This window comes from Desmodus rotundus, chromosome 10 (assembly GCF_022682495.2).
Source record: "Desmodus rotundus isolate HL8 chromosome 10, HLdesRot8A.1, whole genome shotgun sequence".
Classification (NCBI taxonomy): domain Eukaryota; kingdom Metazoa; phylum Chordata; class Mammalia; order Chiroptera; family Phyllostomidae; genus Desmodus; species Desmodus rotundus.
This window is the reverse complement of record NC_071396.1, coordinates 73,779,990-73,806,338: the sequence shown is the minus strand read 5'-3', so window position 1 is coordinate 73,806,338 and position 26,349 is coordinate 73,779,990. Positions and strand designations below refer to the sequence as shown.

The 26,349-nt window shown below is 35.1% G+C and overlaps 1 protein-coding gene across 3 annotated transcripts in view; it reads right to left on the bottom strand.

The window, feature by feature from the left end:
- Positions 1 to 314: 314 nt before the first annotated feature.
- Positions 315 to 26,349, bottom strand: part of YES1 (YES proto-oncogene 1, Src family tyrosine kinase) — a 71,420-nt gene continuing 45,385 nt past the window's right edge. For all 3 annotated transcript variants that reach the window (XM_053912770.2, XM_053912771.2, XM_053912772.1), the window contains 10 exons: positions 24,115 to 24,214; positions 17,879 to 17,977; positions 16,518 to 16,621; positions 16,267 to 16,416; positions 14,704 to 14,859; positions 14,348 to 14,527; positions 8,249 to 8,325; positions 7,311 to 7,464; positions 4,357 to 4,488; positions 315 to 3,311 (listed from right to left, as the gene is read on the bottom strand). In XM_053912770.2, coding sequence (XP_053768745.1) covers positions 3,103 to 3,311; positions 4,357 to 4,488; positions 7,311 to 7,464; positions 8,249 to 8,325; positions 14,348 to 14,527; positions 14,704 to 14,859; positions 16,267 to 16,416; positions 16,518 to 16,621; positions 17,879 to 17,977; positions 24,115 to 24,214 — 1,361 coding nt within the window. In that variant the 3' untranslated portion in view covers positions 315 to 3,102. The remainder of the gene's footprint in view (positions 3,312 to 4,356; positions 4,489 to 7,310; positions 7,465 to 8,248; positions 8,326 to 14,347; positions 14,528 to 14,703; positions 14,860 to 16,266; positions 16,417 to 16,517; positions 16,622 to 17,878; positions 17,978 to 24,114; positions 24,215 to 26,349) is intronic.

The following is a 26,349-nucleotide window of genomic DNA, read 5'->3' as shown; positions in this document are numbered from 1 at the left end:
AATACGATAAATATGTACTCTGGGGAGGCAAAAGACTTTCTAAGCATAAAAAAAAGAACATACAAATGTACAACTGAAATGTCAAAAAGTTACTTGCAAAATTAAAAGGTAACTAGCAAACTAGGAAAGTATTAAGGGGCTACTACTATACTATAAAAAAATTTAATAAATGTCTACTAAATTATGTGTTTAATTAAATGTTACTCTTCTGAAATCATTAGGGAAAAGCAAAGCTAATGATTTTAGATAACATATAATAAAAGGTAATACTAATTAACACCTTATTGAAAATAACAAATGCTTTTGATTGCCCATTCATAATTTAGTATAACTTTATTTTCATTACATATATAGAAATTAAAACACACACAGAAACAAGGCTCATGTGTTCCCATTTAAAAAAAATTAAATTCCTTATGATCAAAAGTTGTTTTTCTAATTTTTATCCTTCAACACAGATTCTCTATGAATAGCTTAAATCACTTAAGGTTCTCTGTACATTACCTGTAGTTGCTGGTTTAACTTAAAAAAAAAAGTCACTCACCTGACATGGAAAACTAACCACAGAGAATGAGCTCAATAATGTTCTGAACTTAATAAAGAATTAACTTAATTCTGCTCAAGAGTTATAACAGAACATTTCTTTTTCTAACGGAAAAAAATTCAGAATATACTTTGCTTTAAATACCTGATTAAAAAAAATATGATGAGAAAGTATGAATAGTGGCAAAACAGATAAATGGGTATATTCAATGAGAATTTTTATTTCAATTATCCATAAAACAGTATTATAATACTTTATAAAAATATTAAGTTTTAGGCTACCATTACTCATTTAAAAAAGTGTTTGTGCTAAAAGGTTGTTTTTACCAACTTTTTTTTTTTTTTTTTTTTTTTTGGTAAGGGTCAGGTTCCACATTAAGATATTGAAGGTGAAAAGGTGTTGAAAAAAATCTTCAAATGTACAAAGCTGTTTTGTTTTTCTTGGCAATTTAAAAATACATAACCATTTAAACCGAATACACATTGAGTTAGTGTTATTTCCTTACTATACAACTGATATTATAAGGAACAGCTCCATTCAGTTAAAACCTAACGAAAACCTAATGAATACAACTTTTCCTGGCTTATTTTTCTGAACAGAATTAGTACATAAACATATCATTTTATTATACTTTTTTAATGCTAGAAAAATTAAACCGCAGTTCACATGAAGCCCTTTAAAAATCTGATGTCACAGGCTGCAGACATTAAGGGCAGTTTTCATAGGATGATACTCTTGGAGAGGGATTCAATACTAAGCAGGTTACGTAAACGTAAGAAACAAGAACTGTTTGTAGTACCAGAACTGTTGCCAATTTGCATGAAGTTCAACTGGCACATTTTAAAATGGTCTGAATTTCAACACAGATACCACAGCACAGGATGTTAAATTTAATGATCAGGTAAGTGATGGTAGTTAAAAATTATATTCCTGAAATACGGGGACCAAATGTATTGCTTTCTGTAGTGTGACTATAAGAGTACTTTAAAACATAAATACCAGACTTTTATTTGTCAGATTCAGTTCCTTTGCTAGATCCTTAAGCTAGTAATCCTGCTATTCAAATTCATATTTTGGAATTTGTTAGTCATAAAAATCAGTCTTATTTTATATGTATTACTTGTGTACTTTAAATGGGCAAAAACTGTCCCCTCTTTTCACCACTGTTATTATTCTGAATAAGCTTTCCTCTATAAATCAACTAATTCTAAAAGAGAAAAAATGCATCACCATTAAGTATATTTAAAAAGTGAATGCAGATTCAAACACAAATTTGAAAACTGGATTTTAAAAAATATTTTGCATAAAAGCTGTATCATTGGAATTAGTGGGAAGCCTTAACTTAGTTATTTTGAGGCTGTACCAGTCACTTAGTGTTTATGGTTAGATAGTCTTAAATCATACCTTATAATTCTTAAAATTTTAAAAAATAGATATAAGTGAGAAGCTTTGAGTGCCAGCAAAGCCATTTTGTCACTCCATAAATCAATATTAAACATAAGATTCCATCTCCTCTACCTGTAAAACTTTAATGTTTTTCTTTTCTCATATTTCTTTTAAATACATTTTCCTCTCTGTTAGTCTATATGCAACAAGAGCAAAAGTGCATTCAAGTCCCTGATCTAGTGATATTTTACATTTGTGGCACCCATTACCATAAATACATATTTAGCAATATCTCACAATACCTATTTAAATGTTGGGACTTATTTTTTTCATGCTATTCTAAAGATTAAAAGATTTTCCCTTGGACTGGATAGTATAATTTCAATTATATATTGCCTTAAAAAAAATCAATGCACTTATAAAAGATGAACTCACTTTCTAGTTACCTTCATTATTCTAAACTGAGCTTTTCAGAAAATAAAGTGTAAAAGTTCCATTTTCCAGTCCCATGAGTTTGAGTATTAACATAGTGCATTATACTTTCACATCCCACTGTTGTTAGCTAACCTTTTATCAAGCTTTAGGTGTTGTTTATATTCCTTTTTTCTTCTAAAAATCTTGCTCATATTCATGAAAGGGAGGCATACATTAAAACTTCTTATTAATTTCAACTTAGAAAAAACTTTTGAGAAGAATGAATGCAAGAAAAATTTTAAAATGGAATGGAATCATTTGGTCCCATGAAGTTCCTTGATTTTAGATTTCGTGATGGTATAACTTCATTCTTCCCAAGTTTTGTCTACAATGATAAACAATTTTCTCTTAGCAATTCGGAGTTTGGGGAATAAAATAAAGAAAGTGACTCATGAACAGTAGCCTTGTCGATCTGCATTGTCACGCTATTACTCACACTGTCATCGATATCTTAGCTATACTTTCTCTGGACCCTGAAATAAGTTGGAAAAATCCATCATTGGTACTTTAGAGTTTAACACTTGGAACAACAACAAAAAAGTGGTTTTGTGCAACCATATCTGGAATTCCAGTTTACCATTAAAAAACATGCAGAGTGAAGAGTTTCTTCTTTTGATTCCTGTACATAAGTGAGGAAGTCTACACAAGTTCTTTACATTTTGGCAGATTTGTGCATATAAAATATTAGGCTACTTGGATTATAAATTTTCTCCTGGTTGGTACTGTGGCTCTGTAGCAGTGAAGTAGTCTTCCAAGAAGGACTGGATATATTCAAATGTTGGTCTTTCATCAGGGTCCTTCTTCCAACAAAGATTCATCAATTCGTGTAGGGATTCTGGACAGCCCTGAGGACAAGGCATCCTATATCCTCGTTCTACCTGTTCCAGTACTTCACGGTTTACCATACCTAACACATTAAAAAAACATTCAACAGTAAAAAACAATGATGCCAAACACCACTAGCATACAATGAACCTACTGTGGTAATCATTCTATAATATATGTAGTTCAAATCATCATGCTGTATGCCTTAAATTTATACAGTGATACACACCATCATTTCTCAATAAAACTAGGGAAAAAGGAAGAACAGAACAAATTCTCTAACCACAAACTGATTCAAAGTATAGTAAGTTTACTTAGTGAAATGATTATTTTAACAAAGAAATAAATTTTCAATGTCAAAGTATATCAAGAAAAGCTTAGAAAATGCTGGACTGTTTCAGAATTCCTGTTTTTTTTTTTCATTACACCTAAAACCTTACTTTCAACACTAAAGGCCTTCAAAAAGCCAATCCCAATTGATTAATGAAAATTTAGGGTGCTAATTCAAAGTTCTGATATTAACAGTTTCTTATTACCAAACTTGGGCTAATGAGGAACAGTGGCAAGATAATGTCTGAAAGGACTTTCAGATAGGAATTCAGAAGAAAGATGTATAGTCCTGGTTTTGTCAAATATACTTACTGTGACTTTATATCAAGTCACTTTCCTCAAACACTTTCTTTATCTAGTGTCACCTGTTTGAGCTTCTTCCAGTTATTACAAAGTTCTTTTACTGTATTCCTTTGTAATTCCCCCACCCTCATCTACAGCTCACCTTGTGTTATCACAACTTGTAAGATAGGGCCTGGAAGAGGGGGGTTGTGGGTGTGGGATAGATGACCCGGAATACCGAAGATGTATCTATTTAATCTGAGAGAATAGTAGAGGTAAATGGTCCTTTTGGAAAATGCCCTAAGGGAGAAGGCTTAGCTGAATGAGGGGCACACCTCATGCTTGCCCTATCAGTTTGCTGTCCATCCAGTGCCAGAACAACAAGAGGAAGGGAGGGAAGAAAAGAGAAAGACAAAGAGAGGAAAAAAGGCCTTCCCCCTTACATTTCTGATCCTAACAAATTTCAGTTAAAGTCACTGATGGGATAACCAAGAGGGAATAAAATGCAAGCTTACCTGGATATGGCACTCTGCCCTTTGTTACCAGTTCTGTCTGTAGAATTCCAAATGACCATACATCCGACTTTATTGTAAATCGACCATATAGTGCGGCCTCAGGAGCTGTCCATTTGATTGGAAATTTTGCACCTAAAACAGTATTGACAATTTTGCTTAAGCAAACTGTTTTTAAAAATCTATTTGTATAAATATGGAATAAGGAGGACTAATTTTTTGTCAATATTCTCATTGTATGTGTCATCAGTGTTAAATTCTTCAAAAGCACAAGATACGTGGGAAACATTTTTTAATATTTAAATTGATATTAAAATAAGTCATATTTCTTCCTGATAAGATATTCAATGACATAAAAGGAGTACTGTTGGTGGGTACAAATACTATTCTAGAAAACGGACGTAGAAATGCCAATAAGCAGCAATCAGAAACGTGCATTACAGGACCTATAACTTTTAAGTCAGTCTATCGCCTAGTAGTTATAGCTAACCATTGTTGAAGAGGGCGTATTCTGTTGGGTTCTACTATTTATTAGTTTTCAACCATAATCTCTTTTTAATTTTATGATATTTCTCTGGAAAATTTTATTGTACTATCATTTTTAGAAGCCTATATTAATTTACTCAAATTTTTATTGTATGCTTTTTATGTACACAGCATTATGATAATTGTTATGGGAAAGAAAAACAGACTTTGTGCAGTTTTAATACTTACAGTGGCAACATTAGGACTCTTACATACTTCAGGTTATTTCTGTATGTATGTATATAGTTAGTGTTAAGACAGTTCTTTAGATGTCAAACAGAAGATCAATTTTCACTAGCACAGTCACAAAAGAGGTTTAATTAGAAAGGGGACAACTAAGTTAAGCTTTAGAGAATGGTTAGAATTTTATAGGTAAAGACTACAGAGGAATAGGAAGATACTCAGCTGGAGGGACCTGCACAGAGGTATGGAGGTTGAAAAGAAAGCACTGTGCTGAAGGCAGGTTTCTCAACCTGGCATTACTGGCATTTTGGGCTGGGTAATTCTTTGGTGGGGCCTAGCTTCCGCACCGTAGGGTGTTTAGCAGTATGCCTGGCTTCTCCCCACTAGATGCCAGTAGCAGCCTCCTGGTTGTTACGACGCCAAAATGTCTCAAGATAGTGACACTGCCAAATGTTCCCTACAGGGCAAAAATCACCGGTTGAGAACCTATAATTTAAGAATAGTTCCCCATAGTTTGTGTACCAATATAGTCACTGACAAAAGGTCACAGTTTGATGAAAAAAAAAAGAGAGGATTATATATCAATTCAAAAAGGCTAAAATTGTTAATTTATAGGTATGTCCTTTATTCTGAGATTATCGTGAATAACAAGGCATCTTTGTTGCAGGTATGAAGCATCACTGAAGGTTTCATGTAGGATGGACAACCTCTGTGGTGACGGGCACTGGATCTTACTTAATCTCTGCCTAACTTAAACTCTGCGAGGCCCTGCTCTCAAGCCATCCCCTCTGTGACGGCTTTCTGGTTCTCTGCTTTGCCAGAGAACTTCTTACGGAAAAGTGTTTTCTATATACTCCTTTGACATTAGATTATGGAGTATTTGCTTTATAGCTATTTATATATAGATCTACCTTCCACATTAAAATCTAAGTTCAAGTATTTACTGAGCATCTGTTATGTTAGATAATGCCAGGCACTATACACCTATTACTTCATTAAAGCTTCACGACAATCTTGAAATGTAAACATTACCATCTAATCTTTATATGTGAGGAGACTGAGGCTCAGTCAAAAAGGTTCAATAACTTGTTTGAAATCCCTGGGCTAGTGAGAGATGGAATTGGAATTAAAAAACCGATTTTCTTTCCACATGCACATTATTATATGTGTGTTCATTAATGTGCGCTGAATGAGAGTTGAGAGAGGCAGATGCCAAAGAGAAGAATCAACTTATGTTAACTTCCACCAGTTTCCTTCCCTCACCCTTTTACAGTGTTAATTTTCAAATGCTTTTTATCACAATGTTATATACAATAAAGACTTACTGTAAATCTGGCATAGAAGTGGTTTCCAAAGCCTTTATAAAATTATGTTATTTAATATATTAGCTTCAAATAGACCTTTTCCGGTCCTTGGTATAGTAAAATCTGGATGAGTCTGAGGTTGTTACAAAAGAATTTTAAAATGTTTATTTGTTGGTGAGCCAAAAGAAGTGTAAAAACAAGTGTAAAGACAGTGTAAAGGGAGCTATATTTATAATGCAAAGAATACCCAGTCAAGTTCTTCCTCAGGGAAGTAACTACCAGAAAGCCATGGTATCACATACTATATATAATTTAAAACCAATTAAAAAGCAGTGTTTGACACGCCTGAGGGATCTAGAGCTATTCTTATTCTGTAAAACCCTGTATGTTCAAAAGAATGGTAACTAAGAAAATCTGCTGAACGTTAGGTTACAAGCATTTATTAAAAAATAATTTTAGCCTGCCTGGCAGCCTTCTACCGTGATTGCCTGAACACTGAGATGTTTGATGGCAGTTGGTTCTGCAATTAGTACAGAGCTGGGAAGAAGCTGCATTAACAAGACACTATTTGGGTTAAACTTGGGAACTGTAGATGGTAGCTGGGAAAAGTTTACCATCCTCAAAATGTTTCCCTAAATATTCAAAAATGAAGCACGAGGTTGAAGAATTCCCCATGTTTTTTTGGGGGGGGGGTGTAAAAATTATTAGTGGACGCATCAGGCTTGAGTGTTCCCCTACATGGAGGGGGACCAGGGCAGCTCCTACCAGGGGGTCAGAAGGAAAATTTTTTTTAAATAATAGTAATTGTAGGAAACTTGACTGGGGGTGGTGAACACACAATACAATACACAGATGATGTATTATAGAACTGTATCCCTGAAACCTATGTAATTTTATTAACCAATGTCACCCTAATAAGTCCTATTAAAAATATAGTAATTTTACCTTGTCTTGCAGTATATTCATTGTCTTCAATTAACCTTGCTAAACCAAAATCTGCTATTTTGCACACAAGATTTTCTCCTACAAGAATATTAGCAGCTCGAAGATCTCGATGAATATAGTTCATTCTTTCAATATATGCCATACCGTCAGCAATCTTGGGGGAAAACAAGGGAAGGAGAGAGAAAATAATTTTGGTTTATGTTAAAAAGATCACTAAAAAATCAAGTATCTCTAAAGGAGATAATGGCTACAGGGCATAATCTAGCAGATAATAGGAAAAAAAATAGAAAACACTATAATTGAGGAAGATAGGGAGGGTGAATGAGAGGGAAGGGGAGGAAGAGGACAGGAGAGAAGGAAGAAAGGGAGGAGAAACAATAGAGATATACGTAGTCCACGAAGCCTGAATTTCTGGTGTTTTACAAAAACAGTTTGCCAGCCTCTACTATAGAGTGTCTATGAGCCCTGAACTCAGGAGTGTGGACTAGGCTTGGCATGCTGAAGTCTTACGTGTACAGTTTCTTAGTATAAAGTTTCTCTAAATTTCATCATATACTTAGATTTCCAAAACAACTATTTCCTTTGGAATAGCAATCATTCACTGTCTTAAAATTTATCTGTTAAAATACAAATACATATAGATTTTATGTTTGTGGATGCAGTATGTTTCTGAAAGGCCATATGATTCAGGACAGCAGTGTAATGGTAGTTATATACCTGGTTCTAATACTAATGTTACCTGAATTTCAGATACCTCTAGTCTTCAGATACTACATTATCTATAATAAGGAGATCAGACTGGATTATCTGTCTCTTCCAACTCAAAAATTCCATGATTTCATTATATAAACAGTAATATTCTAATAAAATTATTTTTCATTTTTAATGCACACTTTCAATTCAAACTGATGACGATACATGTATAGATATACAAGTACCTGAGCAGCCATATCAACCAACTGTGGGAGCTTCAAATACTTTCCATCTCCCTCCTTCAGGAAATCTAGTAAGCTCCCTATAAGAGACAGCAAAACATTCATGGAAAATAAGAAAATAAATCACATCATGATATAAAACTTCAGCTTTTCATTTTTTAATATTTTTTTACAGTTTTGGAATTTCTGAATAACTATCTTTAAGATTCTAGAAGAGGTCCCTAAACTGAAATTTTATGAACTTCTCTTGATAACATTTGAAAAAAGGGAAAATGCGATAATCTTACCAATTAGAGGCATTCATTCATTCCCCACCTTGATCAACAGTTCTAATTTTGATTCAAAAGGTAGTATTAAATTTTTACATGTTTTTAAGACAATCTGAATCCAGAGTTCAGACAACCATGAATATCTCGGGTTACTTAAAACTAAACCTAGGTGACTGAGCTGACACGGAAGTGTTAATCCAGCTCACTCCACTCAATTTTAGCAGAAGATTTCATGGAACAAGCAAAGTACTATGAATAACAGCAGAGAAAAAGGCTAGAAAGGAAACACCTAGCTGCTATTCCTCTATTACTGGTTATAAATTTACCACTACCTCACTTGAATCAGGAGAAAATATCAGATAAACTCAAATTAAGACACATTTTATAAAACAATGGTACTATTGTCTTAAAAGTAACAATATTATGAAAGACAAAAAAGGCTGAGGGACTTCTCCGGATTAAAGTAGACCCAATTACAACTGAAAGAAATTCCTGACCACAGATAGGATACTGGATCAGGAAAATAATGCTATAATTAGGGACATTACTGGGATGAGTGGTGAAATCTGAAAACGGACTGGTATAACAAAACTGTATCCATGTTGTACTTCCTGACTTTGATCATTATACTGTGGTTATGTAAAATGCTGTATTTGTCTGTAGGAAACAAATACTGACATATTTAGAGGTAAAGGGAGCTTAATGTCTGCAATGTACTCTGAAATGTTTCAGAAGAAAACCCTTATATTTTATATATTGATAATATAGCTAGTTAACAATTGACAAATCTGGCTGAAATATATACAGGAATTCTTTGGATTATTTTTGTAACTTTTCTAAAAGTTTAAAAGTATTTCCAAATGCAAGTAAAATAAAACAAGGAGAACGTTACTGTGTTTGTCCATTTATCTGCCCATTCAAGTATTTACTGAGGATCTACTATATGTGAGACATTGTAAAAGGGTACAGAGGTAAGTCATGGTCCCTGCCCTTGAAAAGATTTGATTTATATGTATCTATGTATATGTGTAGTATATGTATCTATAATATATGCAAACAATAGTGTTCAGTAGGTATTATAGTATATGTACCTATAATATATGCAAAGTATAGTATATGTATCTGTAATATATGCAAACAATAGTGTTCAGTAGGTATTATAAAAGTTACTGTAAATACTATAGTAGAGATACAATGGATATGGTTAATTCTATGGACAAATCAGAAAAGGCTTCACAGAGAAGATGCATCTTCATGGAAAAATGGGAGTAAACAGGGACCTCCAAGAGGGAATAACAAATACAAAGTCTGTAATGCATAAAGCAGCACAGTAAGTTCAGGAAACTGATAACAATCCTATGTATGCAAGAACAGAGGGCCCAAAGATGGGAATGAGGCCGCAAAAGGAAAGAGTCAAACACAGAAGGCAATGCATAAACACACTTTATACTTTTTATATGAAATTTTATGCTGAGAAGCAGTAAGATCAGATTTATGTTGAAAAAGCAGTAACTCCAACAGTAATATAAAGAATGAAATTGGGCCAAAGTGCATAAAAGGAGTAAGTTTGTATTTCCTGCAATAGTCTAGCAGAGATTATTATGTTAAAATCTAATGATGAAAGTGGAAATGGCAAGAAGGGAAAAGTTATCAGAGAGATTTAATAAATGGGATGGACAGCAGTCAATGGACTATTACACAGGGGGTGGGAAATTGAAGATTGCATTTCTAACTAGTTTCCAGGTGACTTTAATGCTGTTGCCATCCAATGCACTACAGACACTGGCATATGTGCAAAAGGAGGCAAGTACAAGGATATTCCCTGCAGCATTGTATATACCAGTGACAAACTAAAAACAGCCTAATTAACGTTCACTGGGAAAGGAATGAATAGAATAAACAATGGTATATTCATACAGAATCTTACACAATAGTTATAAGTATACGAACTGGATTTTCTCTTATCCACATGAATAAATCTTAGGAACGTATGCTGAATGAAAACAAAGCTGCATTGATGTAAGTTAAAAACATTAAAAAACTGTCAGTAGGTAAATATATTAGTAAAAGTATTGAGTTGGCCAAGAAGCTCATTTGGTTTTTTCCATAAGATGGCTCTAGTAACGCTTAGTTGTCTTTAACTTCATTTGAAACAATTTTGTTAGATTGTATTGTAACAGCTGTCATATCAGTGTTCATTTAAAAAATAACCGAAATTGGTGATTTTTTTGTGTAGCCATTTTAATGTTAAAGATGGAAGAAAATACGCAACATTTCCAGCCTATTATGTTTTATTATTTCAATAAAGATAGACGTGAAACTGAAACACACAAAAAGATTTTTGTGCAGTATATGGAGAATGTGCTGTGATTCATCAAATGTGTTAAGTGGTTTGCAAAAGTTTCATGTTGGAGATTTCTCGCTGGACGATGCTCCACAGGCAGGTAGACCAGATGAAGTTGATAGTGATCAAATCAAGACATGAATTGAGAACAATCAAGGTTATACCATACTGGAGATAGCCAACATATTCAAAATATCCAAATTAATAAAGTTATCAGCAAACATGAAAAATGTCTTTTATTTTATGGGAAAAACCCTACGGACATTTTGGCCAACCCCATGTATCAACATGGATAACACAGATGGGAAGGGTAAGCACCAACTTTAAAACCGAGGCTACCTTTGAAGGGAAATGTGTCTAAACGGGCTAAAAAGAAGGGCTAACAGGAGAATAGGTCTCAAGAAGGGTTAAAAACAAGGATTCAATTAGATCATTAATGTGATGTTTCCTTAGTAGAAAGATCTGAAGCAAATATGGAAAAATGTAGACATTCATTAAATATGGATGGTAGGGACCTGGGAGTTATATAGTATTCTTTATATGCTTGAAACACTCCATAATTAAAAACAAAATACTATGAAAACTATTGACATTAAATAATCTAGAATAGCTTTAGAAAGAGTAAATGGCTGGTTAGGAAGTGGAGAGTGGAGTACAGTCTGTTCTATAAAAAATCTTGGCTGTGAGGGAAGCAAAAAAGTAGAGTAGTAGGTGAAAAGCAGATATTGGAGACAAAGGGAGGGTTTTGTTTTTTAATATAAGGATCAAGAAGCATCAAGGATGCAGTAAAGGAACTGTCCTTAAACAAAGGAAGGGATACTGCAGGACAGACTGATGTCATACAAATACATGATAATGCAGAGTATATAGAAAGAAACAGAAAATACAATTCTTTGATCAATACACTAAGTGGAACATCATTCAGTGTAACAATAGATAAGTGCTAAAATAATGTGAAAGATACAGAGCATAGAAATCCAGAAATGGCCCTGGTTGATGTGGCTCAGTGGACTGAGTGCTGGCCTGTGAACCGAAAGATCACTGGTTTGATTCCTGGTCAGGGCACATGCCTGGGCTGTGGGCCAGGTCCCTGGGTGGGGGCATGTGAGAGGCAACCAATTGATGTATCTCCCCCATCTACAACGATGTTTCTCTCCCTTTTCGTCTCCCTCCTTTCCCTCTCCCTAAAAAAAAATAAATAAAATCTTAGGAAGCTTTCTATATATGACGTATAAATATATTAAAAAAAGAAATCCAAGGTTAGAAATTGTATCATTTTGATAATTCTTCTCCAACCTTTGCCCAATCACAAAAAAAAACCCACCCCTCTTCAAATGTTTCTTATATCCATTTATCATACAGCATTTTGGATCTTATCAGTGATCCTTAACTTTTTTTGGTTCATAAGTTATTTGAGAATCTGATGAAAACTATGAACTCTTTCCAGAAAACACGTAAGTATGCAAAAATTGACACACAACTTCAGAGGAAGTTCCTGTACCCTCTGAAGCTCATTCAAGAGCCTGGCAGTGAATCAATAAATAATAGTGAAGTCGATTTGAAGTAATCCTTAAGCTTGTTTCATTAAAACCCCTCTAAGCCTTATTCCCAACTAGTTTCTTCTACTACTTTTGTCTTTCTACTAGCTATGGTTGTTTCCCATTTCCTTAGTCCTCTCAGCTCTTCTCTTTACACATCCATATTCTTCATAACCTTAAAGGGAAGTTCAAGACTTGTCTTTTCTACTTTTTTCCCTCAATTTATTCTAGTACATGTGATCTCTTCCTCAATTTCCATTATACTTACTGAAATTTATTATACTTTGGCCTTTGTTTATAATAAACTCATTTACTTTTATACTAAAAATTAACTCTTCACAAGTTTAGGTGTTTTCAAATTTAATCTAGTTATTTGGGTGTCTTTATTTCTTTGATATAATAAGTAACAAAGTGTCATATATATATATGAAGCATTCACATTTTGGTTTTTAGTAATTTGTAGAGTAGTTGACTACAAAGATTTCAGAGGATATAATGATCATGACACATTGATAGATTAGTAGAGGGCTTCAATACCTGATTTAAGTACAACCTGAAGGAAGTAGAGTTGATGGACTGGTCAAGAAATAGGGAACCAAATTCCAGGTGAAGGAAATAACATGAATAAATTTGTGAAAATAAGAAGCAACAAGAAGACCCATGTGGCCAGAAAAGTGGATTTATGGGGACACACTTGAAACAATAAGTTCGGATGTTTTATAGAGGGCCAACTGCTAAGCACCTAAATAGCATGATGGGTAATGAGAGTTTTAAAAGCTAGAAGGGACATTTGTAATCTTACATCCTGAATCTCCCATCTAGAAATAATCCTAACCCAGCAACCTGACAATACAGACTTCTACCATGTACCCCCAATAAAAAAACTCTTGAAATCAATATACAAAGCTAATGGACCATTAGCTTTACCTCCATTATATTGTTATGTTATCAATATCTTGATTTAAAAACTTCCTCTTTGTTGTCTCTTTTCTTCCTTTTCTAGTTCATCAAATGCACTCTGAAATGGGATATTTGGCAGTGGTTTGTAGGAGTTTCCTTCCAAAAATGTGCCATGTACTTTGGGGACTTAGATATGTTTTGGCCATCAATTAGTAGGCTACCTCAGTTCTTTTAACCTTTTGGTTCCTCTGTCCCCTTTAGGGGGAACATTTCCTATGGCAAATGGGTAGCTTGTAGTTGAACCTGTCACCACTAGATGGAACTATGCAGTTGGCCAAGACGGACTACTGGAAACCGATAACAAGATCAGTGCCAGCTATGGACAAGTGACTTATTAAGAGGAAAAAATGTAGCTGAAATTTAAGAGGGTAAAAAGCGAGCCTAATGTCATATTTTATGACTGGTTCCTCTTCTACAGCACATCGGCAAAGGAGAGAAAGAGGGAGGAGCAACAACTTTGCCTACCCTTTACCCTGGCCCTAACTAATCCTGTAACTAAAGATCCCACCTTGGGGTCCGGAGTAATGAAGCCATTTCAGTTGAAATTAGTAAAAAACAAAGTTTCTAGGAGCCCTGAGTATGAAGATTATGTTTATATTAAAATGACATAAAAATGAACTTTACCTGATTTCTTTGCTTTAGTACCAAAGATATAAATATCTGATTGCATTATTTTAATTCAACTTTACGAAGACTTTGTCTTCTTAGCTATTCTGTTTCCTTTAGTCAAGTGGAATAAAGGACTATTTCCTTTCAAAATAAATTCAGTTTGCTTATTTTCCTTTTAAACTTTGTAATATCCTTTGGAATAACTGGAGCTAATCACCAACTATTCCACTAAACAAAATGTCAGGTTTTCTCTTTTCAAATATCTACATAAAAATCTTAAAATTAGAAAACACTATACAACAGAAATCTATATGCATAAAAGACTTGTTTTTAAAAAATTCATTAACATGGACACCATAAGAGATACGTAATACACACATACCTTTTGACATAAATTCAGTGACAATGTAAATTGGCTCTTCAGAAACAACAGCGTATAGTGGAACAAGTTTATCATGTCTTAATTTTTTCATTATTTGAGCCTCTTGAAGAAAAGCTTCTGGCATCATTGTACCTGGTTTTAGTGTTTTGATTGCTACTTTTGTGGTTCCATTCCACGTTCCTAGAGAAACAACACTTTGACTATTTTGATCTGCATTTTAAAAAGTTCACACCAAATTTCAATGAGCAGCATTACCTCAAATATTTCAACATATTTTATAAATTGTAGCATTTTGATCTATGGTTAAAAAATGACAAAAAAAACCCCCACAAAAAAACCCCATTCAGGGTTCTTACCCATCCATACTTCACCAAAACATCCTTGTCCTAGCTTAACTTCTAGTCGCAAAGATTCCCGAGGGATCTCCCAAGCATCTTTTGCTAGACCTTGAGTCTGAGGTTTCACAGTTGGACATACAGTTGTTAACTTATGGCATAAACCATCAGCATGCTCTAAATAAATGAATAAACTATACTGTAAAATGAATTACAAAAATTAAGGTACGTGTAGTGTATCAATGTTTTAAAATTTTATATTATAGAAAAAACATATGTTCTATCAATTTTTTAAAATAAAAGCACAAACACAAAGAGAATTGTATGTAAGAAACAAAACACACAAGAAATGAAACATTTTGTTAATTACATGTACAAGTTATTATTTGTTGAATACTTATGTCCCAGCCATTGCACTAATTTAGTACTTTACAGGTATCTCATATAAATGAGTCTTGGAAAATTAAGCAACTTTCTCAAGGTCACCCAGTTAGTAAGTGATGAAGATGGGATTCAAACCCTAGGTCTGGCTGCCTCAAAAGCTCTGCTTGTGGCTAATATGCTTTATTTGTTTCCAACAAGAATGCTAACATTGTTATGTTTAATAACCACTAATATAAGAGTCACACAAAAAATCAAGGAAAACCTTCTTTTAAGGAGCTAATTTTTAAATAAAGGAAACACAAAAACAGGGAATCCCAAATTCATAATACTTTGATTTGTGAATCCTGCTAATACAATCTTTCTCATTGTAAGTAAGACATGTTCCCTCCCCTTCTCAACAAGTAACCAACCATGCAAACCCAATTCTAACAAACAAATGGAATTACAACTGATGCCACTGCTTGGGAACATATTTGATTAATGTTAACACTGGAGGCTGACTTGATGGACTCTTAACTGTCACTGAATAAACTGCCATGGAAACCTCTCCCCTAGCATTAATCATCTCAAGATTTTCAGAAGCATTCAAGTATCAAATTAGCAATAAAACTTTTTAAGACAGAAGAATCTAACATAAAATACCTTTCAAAGCCTTGGAAAATCTGAAGAATATCTATAGTTGCTACAGGTTAATTTTCCAGGAAAAGAAAAATGCATCTTCATTGTATTTATTTTAAGAAATAAATCTCACTGCATTTATACTTTCTGGAAGTCTTATGTAGTCCAGTCCATGAAGAGGAAAATAAACCAAAAGGACACGTGATACAGCTTTTTAAGTGTTTAGCTTTACCTTCTTAATAAATGTCTGTAGGTCAAATATTTGTTTTGCCTTTTATTTATTGTCACAATCTATTTTTGTATTTAGCTGTCATGAAACAGAACTCCAATGTAAACACTAAACCAGTAAGATATAAAGACTCAAATGATGATAATCTGATTTTAGCACGTCATCCAAGAACTCAACTTAGGTAATAAGTATTACCTGTTTCTCATTTTAAAACTAGAATATAACAGACATCCAGTGAGCAGATGCTGTGTGTAAAGCAGCATGCTAAACCTTAAGGGACATGAAGACATGGATTCTGTCCTCATAAAATACAACATGAGGAAGTAATTTTCATCTTTGAAATATTCACATACCTGTGTAGTGTTTTACCAATTTCTGTAGAGTATCAAATTGTGCTCTAGTTGTGATATAGTATCCACCATTGTCAAGTTTCCTAATTTTGTAGTGTTTCACATTGTCACCCCTTACTTCATCCCAATCACGAATAGAGAGAGAATAAGCACCTGGGGGTGGGGGGGCAGGAAGAAATGAAACCTTTTACTATATCTTTCTCAAAATACTGCCTAAGAAAATTATACTTATATTAACATTATAATATTCATACCTTTAGTAGTTTCACTCTCTCTTACTAAGAAAATACCTCGTTGATTCCCAGGATTCAGAAGTAATCTTTCAGCATCTTTTCTCCCCATTTTGCCAAAATACCATCTGGAAAAAAAAAGTGTTCAGAGTTAGAAAGGTGTAGGTTAAAAAAATATACGTAAGTATTAATAAGAATGAAGTGGATAGGGTGGATGACCAAAAAAGCAGATATAGAACACAGCTTAAAACACATAGTAAAACACAATAAAAGACCTTTATTAAATAGAGCTGTTACAAATATTACTCTCAGAATAAAATCTGTGATAGTATTTCCATGTATTGACTACTCAACATGTCTCTTAAACTCTACCTGGCAGTCACAGGAACAGTAAATGGAGAAGGAAATACAGTAACAGACACAGCTTTTCAATCAGTGATAGATGGAAATACTATGACTACAGTAAAAGAATAAAAGTGGTTCTCTGGCAACAGTGTGATCATCTGTATTCAGCAAGATGCAAGTAAACCATATCCAAATCACAAACTTTGTGTAGGCTTGATTTAATGCGGTTTTATGAATAAAAAAATGACAGCCTCTGCCATGGAAGATCTCAGGGTAGTAGAAAAAAAGACAAAAGAACAAAAGAAAGTAACAAGCTCCAAATCAGATCAGGGAGTTATGGAGACAAATGAAATATTGTTAATAAAATCAAACACTGATAAAATACCTACTATGTACAAGGCACTGTGTTAAGTGTTGTGATATAAAAATGAAGTAGCATTTATGGATCCCAGGTAAACTTGGTTAGACCTAAAAGTAATGTCAGTGAAGGTGAACTTTTTAAAAGTCCCAAGAGTAGTAGGTACTCCCATATACCCAAATGTTGAGGTTTCCCAACTCAACATTTTGTTTTGTTATATTCTCTCTTTCCATGTGTGTATGTTTTTCTGAACTGAGTGAAAGTTGCAAACATGCTGAATCATTATCCCTAAATCTCTCAGTGTGTACTTCCTAGAAGACAAGGATACTCTCCTACATAGGAGGAGCAAGCACTTAAGTCAACAAATTAACACTGATATAATACAACAAACTGAGGGTAAATTTTTGGAGTGCTCAGAATAAAAAAAGGTTAATGTAATTTTTAAGTGAAAAAATAAAGGTATAGCAATACAGTTATTAATGCAGATTCATTTATGATCCTACTGTAAGAAAGTATAGTGGCATTAATTATTAATTTTCAAGTAACATCCCCTATTAATATGATACATTAGCTGTATTAAGACTGATGTGTAACTGTGTGTGTAAAGTTGTGGTTAAAGTAGAATGTGCATTAAAACATTTTAAACTCAAAACAATTAATAAAATATGAAGTAACACCATACTCTTCTGCCTGAATGGAATCTGCAGGGGCTACATAATTGCTAGGGATATAGCCATTCTTTCCTGTAGCAATTGATCTTGCTTCCCACCAGTCTCCTTCCCTGCAACACATAAAACAACAGTTACTACAAGGTAGACTACTGCTCAAGGCAGGATCCACTGCAGTGCTGTCTTGTATCTGAAGTAGACAAGAGATATTACTTCCATTTTTCAATTATGCATTAGTTAGACCAAGAATTAACTCAAAGAATATTAAAAAAAAAACAGGTTATATGAATTAAGGGAATAAAGCTAACCAAAAGCACAACTGCATTTCTGCTCCAAACCACACCCCCCCAAATTACAATTTTAATTAAAAGATCACCTTCTTACATGATTCAACCTAAAACAATAAACTGTACTAAATAAAACAATTTGGGAGGTAAAGCTTTCAAATCACTCAGTTTTAAAAGCTTTACTGAGATATAATTCGCATACCATAAAATTTCCCCATTTAAGATGTACAATTTAGTGGATTTTAATTTGTTCAGAGTTGTGCAACTATACCACAATGAATTTGAAAACATTTTCATTACCTCCAAAAGAAACCCTACACCCATTAAGAACCACTCCCTAATACCCTTCTCTCCCATTCCCAACCTTGCCAACCAATAATCTGCTTTCTGTTTCTATGGATATATTTACTGTGGGCATATCATATAAATGTAGTAATTCAATATGTGGGTCTTTCAGACTGGCTTCTTTCATGTAGCATAATTTTTTCAAAGTTCATATATGTTGTAGCATGTGTTATTTTTTAATTTCTTTTTAACAGTGAATAAAATTATGCTTTCTTTTTAGTCACTTTAGGAAGAAAATCAGGATGCTTTAGAACTCCTGTAGCCAAAATATTATCAATGAGCAATAATAAAAATTTTAATTCTTAGAATAAAATATATACAAAAATGTTATCCATAAATATCCAAATAAGACTAAAAGCAATTGAGAACACAAAAACTATATGTAATTTGTAATGCGTAAGCCTTGACTTTTCCAAAATTAATGTGAAAGGAGCAAATATTATCAGTCTCTAATGAGGAACATACACACGAGGTTTGTCCAGAAAGTATCCACCCAAGTGCTATGAAAAATAGACATTTATTGAAGAAGATACAAGAAACATTACACACAGCACAATGACACCACAGTCCCCTTGAAAGTAGGCACCTTGGGACCTCACACAGTTCTCCCAGTGTATCTTCCACTGTTTAAAACACTGCAAAATCCTTTGTTAGAATCTCCATTAGTTGCCCAGTTCTATTTTCCTGAATCTCACTGACAGTCTGAAATCTCTTCCCCTTCAAAGGTGATTTTAGTTTTGGGAAAAGCCAGAAGTAATAGGGTGCCAAGTCTGGGTTGTTGAGGGGCTGAGTCAACTGGGTGATTTGATATTTTGCCAAAAAACTCTGCATAAGATGTCATGCATGAGCGGGCACGTTGATGTGATAAAGCTGCCAATCACCAGCTGCCCATAGCTGTGGCTGTTTTCATTGTATTGCAGCTCTCAACCTATGAGCAACATTTACATAGTACTTACTAATTGTTTGGCCTGGAGGCGTGTTCTCATGAGGGACAACACCTTTTCAATCAAAAAACACAGTTAACATGGTCTTGATCTTTCTACAACTTTGCTACACCCTCTTCGGGCATGGAGAACAGCAACTTTCATTGGGATGACTGGGACTTCCTTTCCGGATCATACTCATATAGCCATAGACCCACGATTCATCTCTGGTGATGACCTTCTCAAGGAAATCTGGTTCACTGGTAGTGGTTTGAATCAAGTCATTAGCAACTGCAGCATGGTGTTCCTTCTGCTCTGGCAGCAGAAGCCAGTGAATGAATTTTGCCATGATACATTTTATGCCAAGATCTTGCATCAAAAATCTCGGACTACTTTTTGAAATCCACAGATCAGTTTCTATTGCTCGCACTGTCAGTCACCAATCTTTGTTAACTGCAGCCCATACACGTTCAACTTTCTCAGGTGTTCTGCTTGTAGCAGGCCTTCCAGAACATGGACACTTCCAACAGATTCTCAACCATCTTTGAAGCATTTGTGCCACACTTTTATTTCCATTGCACTCATTCCATCATCCCTGAAAGCCTCCTGAATCATGTGAATAGTTTTTGTGGAGGAATGTTCAAGCTTAACGCAAAATTTGATACAGATTCATTGCTCTACTCGGTCAGTCATTTTGAATGCAACAGCCACACAGTACACATGCTCACTCAGCAGCATCTACTGCCCCCACTGACTAGCACAGTGAAGTTATCATTGTTTATGCATGTGCATTCCAGTCCACTCTCCTTGGATGCCAAGTTACATCGATGTCATGCAAACCATTCTCATTATATTAACAATGGCTGGATTCTTCAGAAAGACCTTGTATACAGATTCCACTACTAAAGATTAAATGCATATTTTGCTTTACCATAGAGAAGTACTGAAAATATTTAATCTAAATTGGAATATTATAAATGCTTAAGGTGCATCTGCTTTCTAGAAAATGAAATGGAAAATCCTTGGTAATTTGAGTATTTACACATTCATACGCTTGGTTTGTAGTCTCCTAGTATATATGAAGTCTTATACTTTCAGATACACAAACTGAAAAGTCTGCATCTGATCCTGTGAATCATTCATTGTTTCATTCATGCATTTACTGAATACCTTTTAAGTGACAGACTTTATGATAGTGTATGCTAAAAACAGGAGTAAAAGACCATCCTGAGGGGGGTGGGGGAGTAGAAGAGGGTAAAGAGGGGATAAATGGTGATGGAAGAAGAGACCTGACTTGGGGTGGTGAACAAAGTACAATATACAGATGATGTACTATAGAATTGTACTCACTAATTTTATTAACCAATGTTTCCCCAATAAATTGAGTAAAAAAGTTTAAAAAAAAGAAAAGATAGTCCTCACCCTCAAGAAACTCACAGTCTAGAGTAAAATTTCTCAACCTCAGCATTAGTGACACTTCGGGCTAGATAACTCTTAGTCAGGGGGGCATGTCCTGTGCATGGCAGGATGCTGAGCAATATCCCTGGCCTCTACTCACCAGATGACAGTAGCAGCAACCTGACTGTTAACAACCAAAAATACCTCCAGACATTGTCAAATGTTCCCTGGATGACTCTGCCCCAGGCTGAGAACCACTGGTCTGAAAGAATGATAAGCATGTGACAAATTAAATTCAAAATTGCAACGGCAGCTATGATTGAGGTTTGCATACGATGCTATGTGAACATGTAAGAAAGATACTTGATCCAGAAAAAGGTAGGGACCTGGACAGGCAGGAGAAAGAATGTCAAAAAAAGACTTCCTCGAGAAAGGACATAGGAAGACACATTTTGAAGGATTAGTTGGGTTGGCTAGATAAAGAGAAAAAATGGAGAGAAAAGTTACATTCCAGAAAAAAGAAATCATATATGCGAAGGCATGGAGAAGGTGAGAAACCACAGTACATTCAGAAAATTGCAAGTAATTTAACAGGGTTAGGCAGTAGAATGAAAAGGGGGAAGAAGCACAATGAATAATGCCTACTATTATTGTTATTTTTCTTTTATCTTGATGGCAACTGGAACTATTGAAAGATTTTAAAGCAGAAAGACATACACATAAGCTATGTTCTGGAATAGTAACTGGCTGAAAATGGGAATAAGAATGGAAGGAAACATGACTGGAAGCAAAAGACCATAAATAAGCAATCATGTAATCTCTTTTCCGTAATTACCATTGGATTTCTATAGTGGGCCAATTAATAACAAAAAGTCTAAGGATCACAATAGGTAAAAGTAACTTAAGTTGGTCAGTTTGGGATTGCAAGGGTTTCTTACCTAGCCTTTTTTCTTTCTTTTTCTTAAAAGAGAAACAGATCAGATTTTTTAAAAAGTATATTTTATTCATTATGCTATTACAGTTGTCCCATTTTTCCCCTCCCCTTTGCCCCCTTCTGCTGGGTATCCCCATTCCCTCTAACAATCTCCCCCCCCTTAGTTCATGTCCATGGGTCATATATATAAATTCTTTGGCTTCTCCATTTCCTATACTATTCTTAACCACCTCCTGTTTCGTACCTTCCAATTATGTTTCTCATTCCCTGTACCTTTTGCCCCATTCTTCCCCTTCCTGCTCCCTGCTAACCCTCCATGTGATCTCCATTTCTATGATTCTGTTCCTTTTCTTGTTGTTTGCTTAGTTTGTATTTTTGTTGTTGTTGTTTAGGTTCAGTTGTTGATAGTTGTGAGTTTGTTGTCATTTAAGTGTTCATAGTTTTGATCTTCTTTTTCTTAGATAATTCCCTTTAACATTTTAAAGGGGCTTGGTGATGATGAACTTGGTTAATTTTACCTTGTCTGGGAAGCACTTTATCTGCCCTTCCATTCTAAATGATAGCTTTGCTGGGTAGAGTAATCTTGGATGTAGGTCCTTGCCTTTCATGACCTGGAATACTTCTTTCCAGCCCCTTCCTGCCTGCAAGGTTTCTTTTGAGAAATCAGCCAATAGTCTTACAGTAACTCCTTTGTAGGTAACTCTCTTCTCTTGCTATTTTTAATATTCTTTCTTTATCTTTAACCTTTGGCCATTTTAATTATCATGTGTCTTGGTGCAATGGCCCTCTTTGGATCCAACTTGTTTGGGACTCTCTGGGCTTCCTGGACTTCCTGGAGGTCTATTTCCTTTGCCAGACTGGGGAAGTTCTCCTTCATTGTTTTTTCAAATAAGTTTTCAGTTTCTTGCTCTTCCTCTTCTCCTTCTGGCACCCCTATGATTCAGATGTTGGTATGTGTAAAGTTGTCCCAGAGATCCTAAGCCTCTCATTTTTTTGAATTCTTATTTCTTCTTTCTATTCTGGTTGACTATTTATTTCTTCCTTTTATTCTGAATCGTTGAGTCCCAGCTTCCTTCCCTTCACTGTTGGTTCCCTGTAGATTTTTCATTTCACTTTGCATAGCTTTCACTTCTTCCTTTATTTTGTGGCCATACTCAATCATTTCTGTGAGCGTCCTGATTACCAGTGTTGAACTCTGCATCTGATTGGTTGGTTATCCTTTTATCGCTTAGTTCTTTTTCTGGAGTTTTGATCAGTTCTTTCATTTGGGCCATAAGTCTTTGTCTCCTCATTTTATCAGTGTGCCTGTTACATTATAAGGGAGTGGAGCCTTAGGTATTCACCAGGGTAGGGTGACCCACATCGCTTCATTGTGGCACTGTATGTGGGGGAGGGGTCAGGGAGGGAACAATGCTGCTTGGTGGCTCTTGCCCATCTTTCAGTAACCTTCCCTGCTTCCCGCAAGCGACTGGCACCCTTCCAGTTGCTTCCCTGGTGCATTTCCACATGAGACCTCTGTTACTGCAACCACCAGAGGTTTTTACAGCCAAAATTATGTGGAGGGCTCAGAGAGCAAACAATGCCACTTGCTTGGCTCTTGACCCATTTTCAGTCACTTCCCCCTCTTCCTGGAAGCAAATGGCGCCCTTCTAGGTGCTGCCCTGGTGCTGATTTCCAATTGGGTGGGCTTATCTCACATTCTAGCACCCCATGGACCCCTCAAATGGACTCTTGTCAGAGACTGGTAGTTTCTTCTGCTGCTGCAACTCCCACAGGTTTGTACAGCCAGAGGTTACGAGGCTTTATTTTTCTGGCACCAGAACCATGAGCCTTGTGGTCTGTCCTGAGCTGTGATGGCTTGCTCCCAGTTGTCCCTCACAGTTTTTATCCGAACATGAATGTGGAACCCCCCAGTCTGCCAGCTGCATGTCCTCTCTGCCCCTCCTACTATTGTGGATGTTTCTTAACTACTTGGTTCTCAGACTTCCCTGCAGGTTGATTTCTGGCAGTTCTGGTTGTTTTTTGTTTTTAGATTGGTTGTGCAAGGAGGCGAAGTATCTACCTGTGTCTCCATCTTGGCTGGAAGTCTGAGAAACAGATAAGATCTTTAAATCATCTACTACTTAGATAAATAGGGATACAGAATTCTCTTTATAGAGTTTTTCCAAGTAATGTACTTACATATACTCCCTCACTCTTCATTCTTAAATCTCTATTGTTTATGGCAGAACCAGCAGACATTTGTAAAAGTATTAACTTCTGGCTACATCAGTAGTACTCTGCCACATGTTTAAAGAAAACAAATGCATTGCCCAACCCAATGGGCAGAGACCAACACAGTATTTCTCATTCATAACACTTACGTATTATTGATTATTTGAAATCTTTCACCCTTCTTAAATGAAAGGTCTTCTGTAGTCCTAGCTTCATAATCATATAAGGCCACAAATATAGTAACACCACCTATTGGAGGGAAAAAAAGATTGACATAAATTATATAGGTAAGTTAACAAAAGAGAAATAAAAAAGAAATACCACCAGCAAAAAAGCTTAAGCAGTTTTTTCCCTGGTCTCCAGAATCTACTTTAAAAGTTTGTGATTTGGGTAGCCGGCATTTTTAAGTTAGTAAGATACTCTCAAGACCTTCTATGAAAGTAATATACTCTACAAATTCTAAAATGCTACAGACCCAGAGAAACAATTTTAATTTTGAGTCCTAGTAGTAATATCTCTGGCTTGACATAGAGTCAAATTTCAAATCACTTCTTTAGCAGAAAAAGCATTAATGAGTACTATAAACTACTGGCATTGTCTAAATTTCTTATAAACAGTGAGTGGACATTTTGAGCCTTAAAACTAATCACTAATGGTAATAACTAGAATTATACTAAGATAATTTATTATATTTAACACTCAAATATAAAAATGGTATATTTTTCTTAGCAATTAAATGGTATGGCTAATATGAATGATAAATTCCATAAATAGGCCTGACTAGTGTGGTTCAGCAGGTTGGGTATCCTCCTGCAAACAGAAAGGTTGCTATTTGATTCCCAGTCAGGGCACATGCCTGGGTTGCGGACCAGGTCCCCATTTGGGGACGTGGCAAGCGCAACTCATTAATGTTTCTCTTGCACATTGATATTTTACTCCCTCTCTCCCTCCCTCCCTAAAAACAAACAAACAAACAAACAAGAATAATTGTATCATATATAGCATTGTGTACAGCTTAATAGATTAGCACACTTAAACAGCCAAACCATTATCTGCAAACTGAAAGAAAGAATAAAAGATTATCTCATTTATCTGGCTTCCAGTCATATATTACTACCTGTCTGACATCTCTACTTGAATGTCTAACAAGCATATAAAACTTATTAGGTACAAAACAAAGGTGCTGATTTTTCTCCTCTAACCTGTTACCCAAGTCTTCCCTACCTAAGCAAAAAATGGTATTACTAACCAAGCAGGTATTGCAGGCCAAGCCCATCACCAGCCTGTCAGTTCTAACTCTAAAACATCTACTTTCTTTTCCATTTCTACTGCTGCCACCCTAATCCAAGTCCAAGGCTACTACTGAGAGTAGTAGTCTCCTAACTCACTTCTGTATCTGCTTCCCTACATCCATTCTCCATACAACTGCCAGAAAGAGTTCCTTAAAAAAAAGTAATTCAATTATGAAAATTCTTAAATGTCTTCAATAGCTTGTTTCTGGCTTTGAATAAAACCAAAACTTCTTACCAGAGTCTATGAGGTCCTGAGTAATCCTGACTTCTTTAATCCCAAATCATACAGTTCTACCCTCTGCCCATATGGGCTTCCTCACTAGTCCTCAAAAACTGCAGATTCATGGGTATACCTTAAACTTTGCATTTGTTATTCTCTCTCCCCAGAAGGCTCTTTTCCTAGTGTTGCATATGTGTAGGTTATTCTCATTAATCAAACCTCAGCTCAAATGATTTCTTCTCAAGATGCCTTTCGTTGATTTTTAGATTGGTGATCATCTAAAAGGCCTTCACCAATGCTCTGGTTAGTTCTTTCTTAGCATTTAAGAACTACTAATCATACTGTTCAGTTGTTTATAATTATTGTCCAACCTTCACTACAATGTCAATTCCATTAGAGCAGAAACCCTTTTTCTCTTGCTTACAACTCTCTCTACCTGGCACAAAGACGCCCCATATTTATTAATAAATTAATATCCGTGAACAGACTATTTCACATAAATAACTGAATTAAGTAACTAGAGTATGTTTTTAAGTATCAATATTTAATCATTTGGGATTACTATCTTTCCCAAACATAAAATCCTGAAGACAATTTAAACTTTTGTTGATGGCTGAGAACCACCATCATGACCATCTATCAGTGAAGAATTTAGAGTTAAGGGGTTGGAATTATATTATAATTGACTCTTCAGATCCATAACTCCCCACGTGAACAGTGTATTAGAATTAGTGTATGGCATTCCTCCGGCCACTATTATTATTACAGAGGCAAGCAGACAGAAGGGACAAATTTATAGTCCATGCTTGTAGAAGAGACTCCTCTTTTGTCCCCACTGGCTGATAGTAAGGATTCATGTTACTTAATTTGAT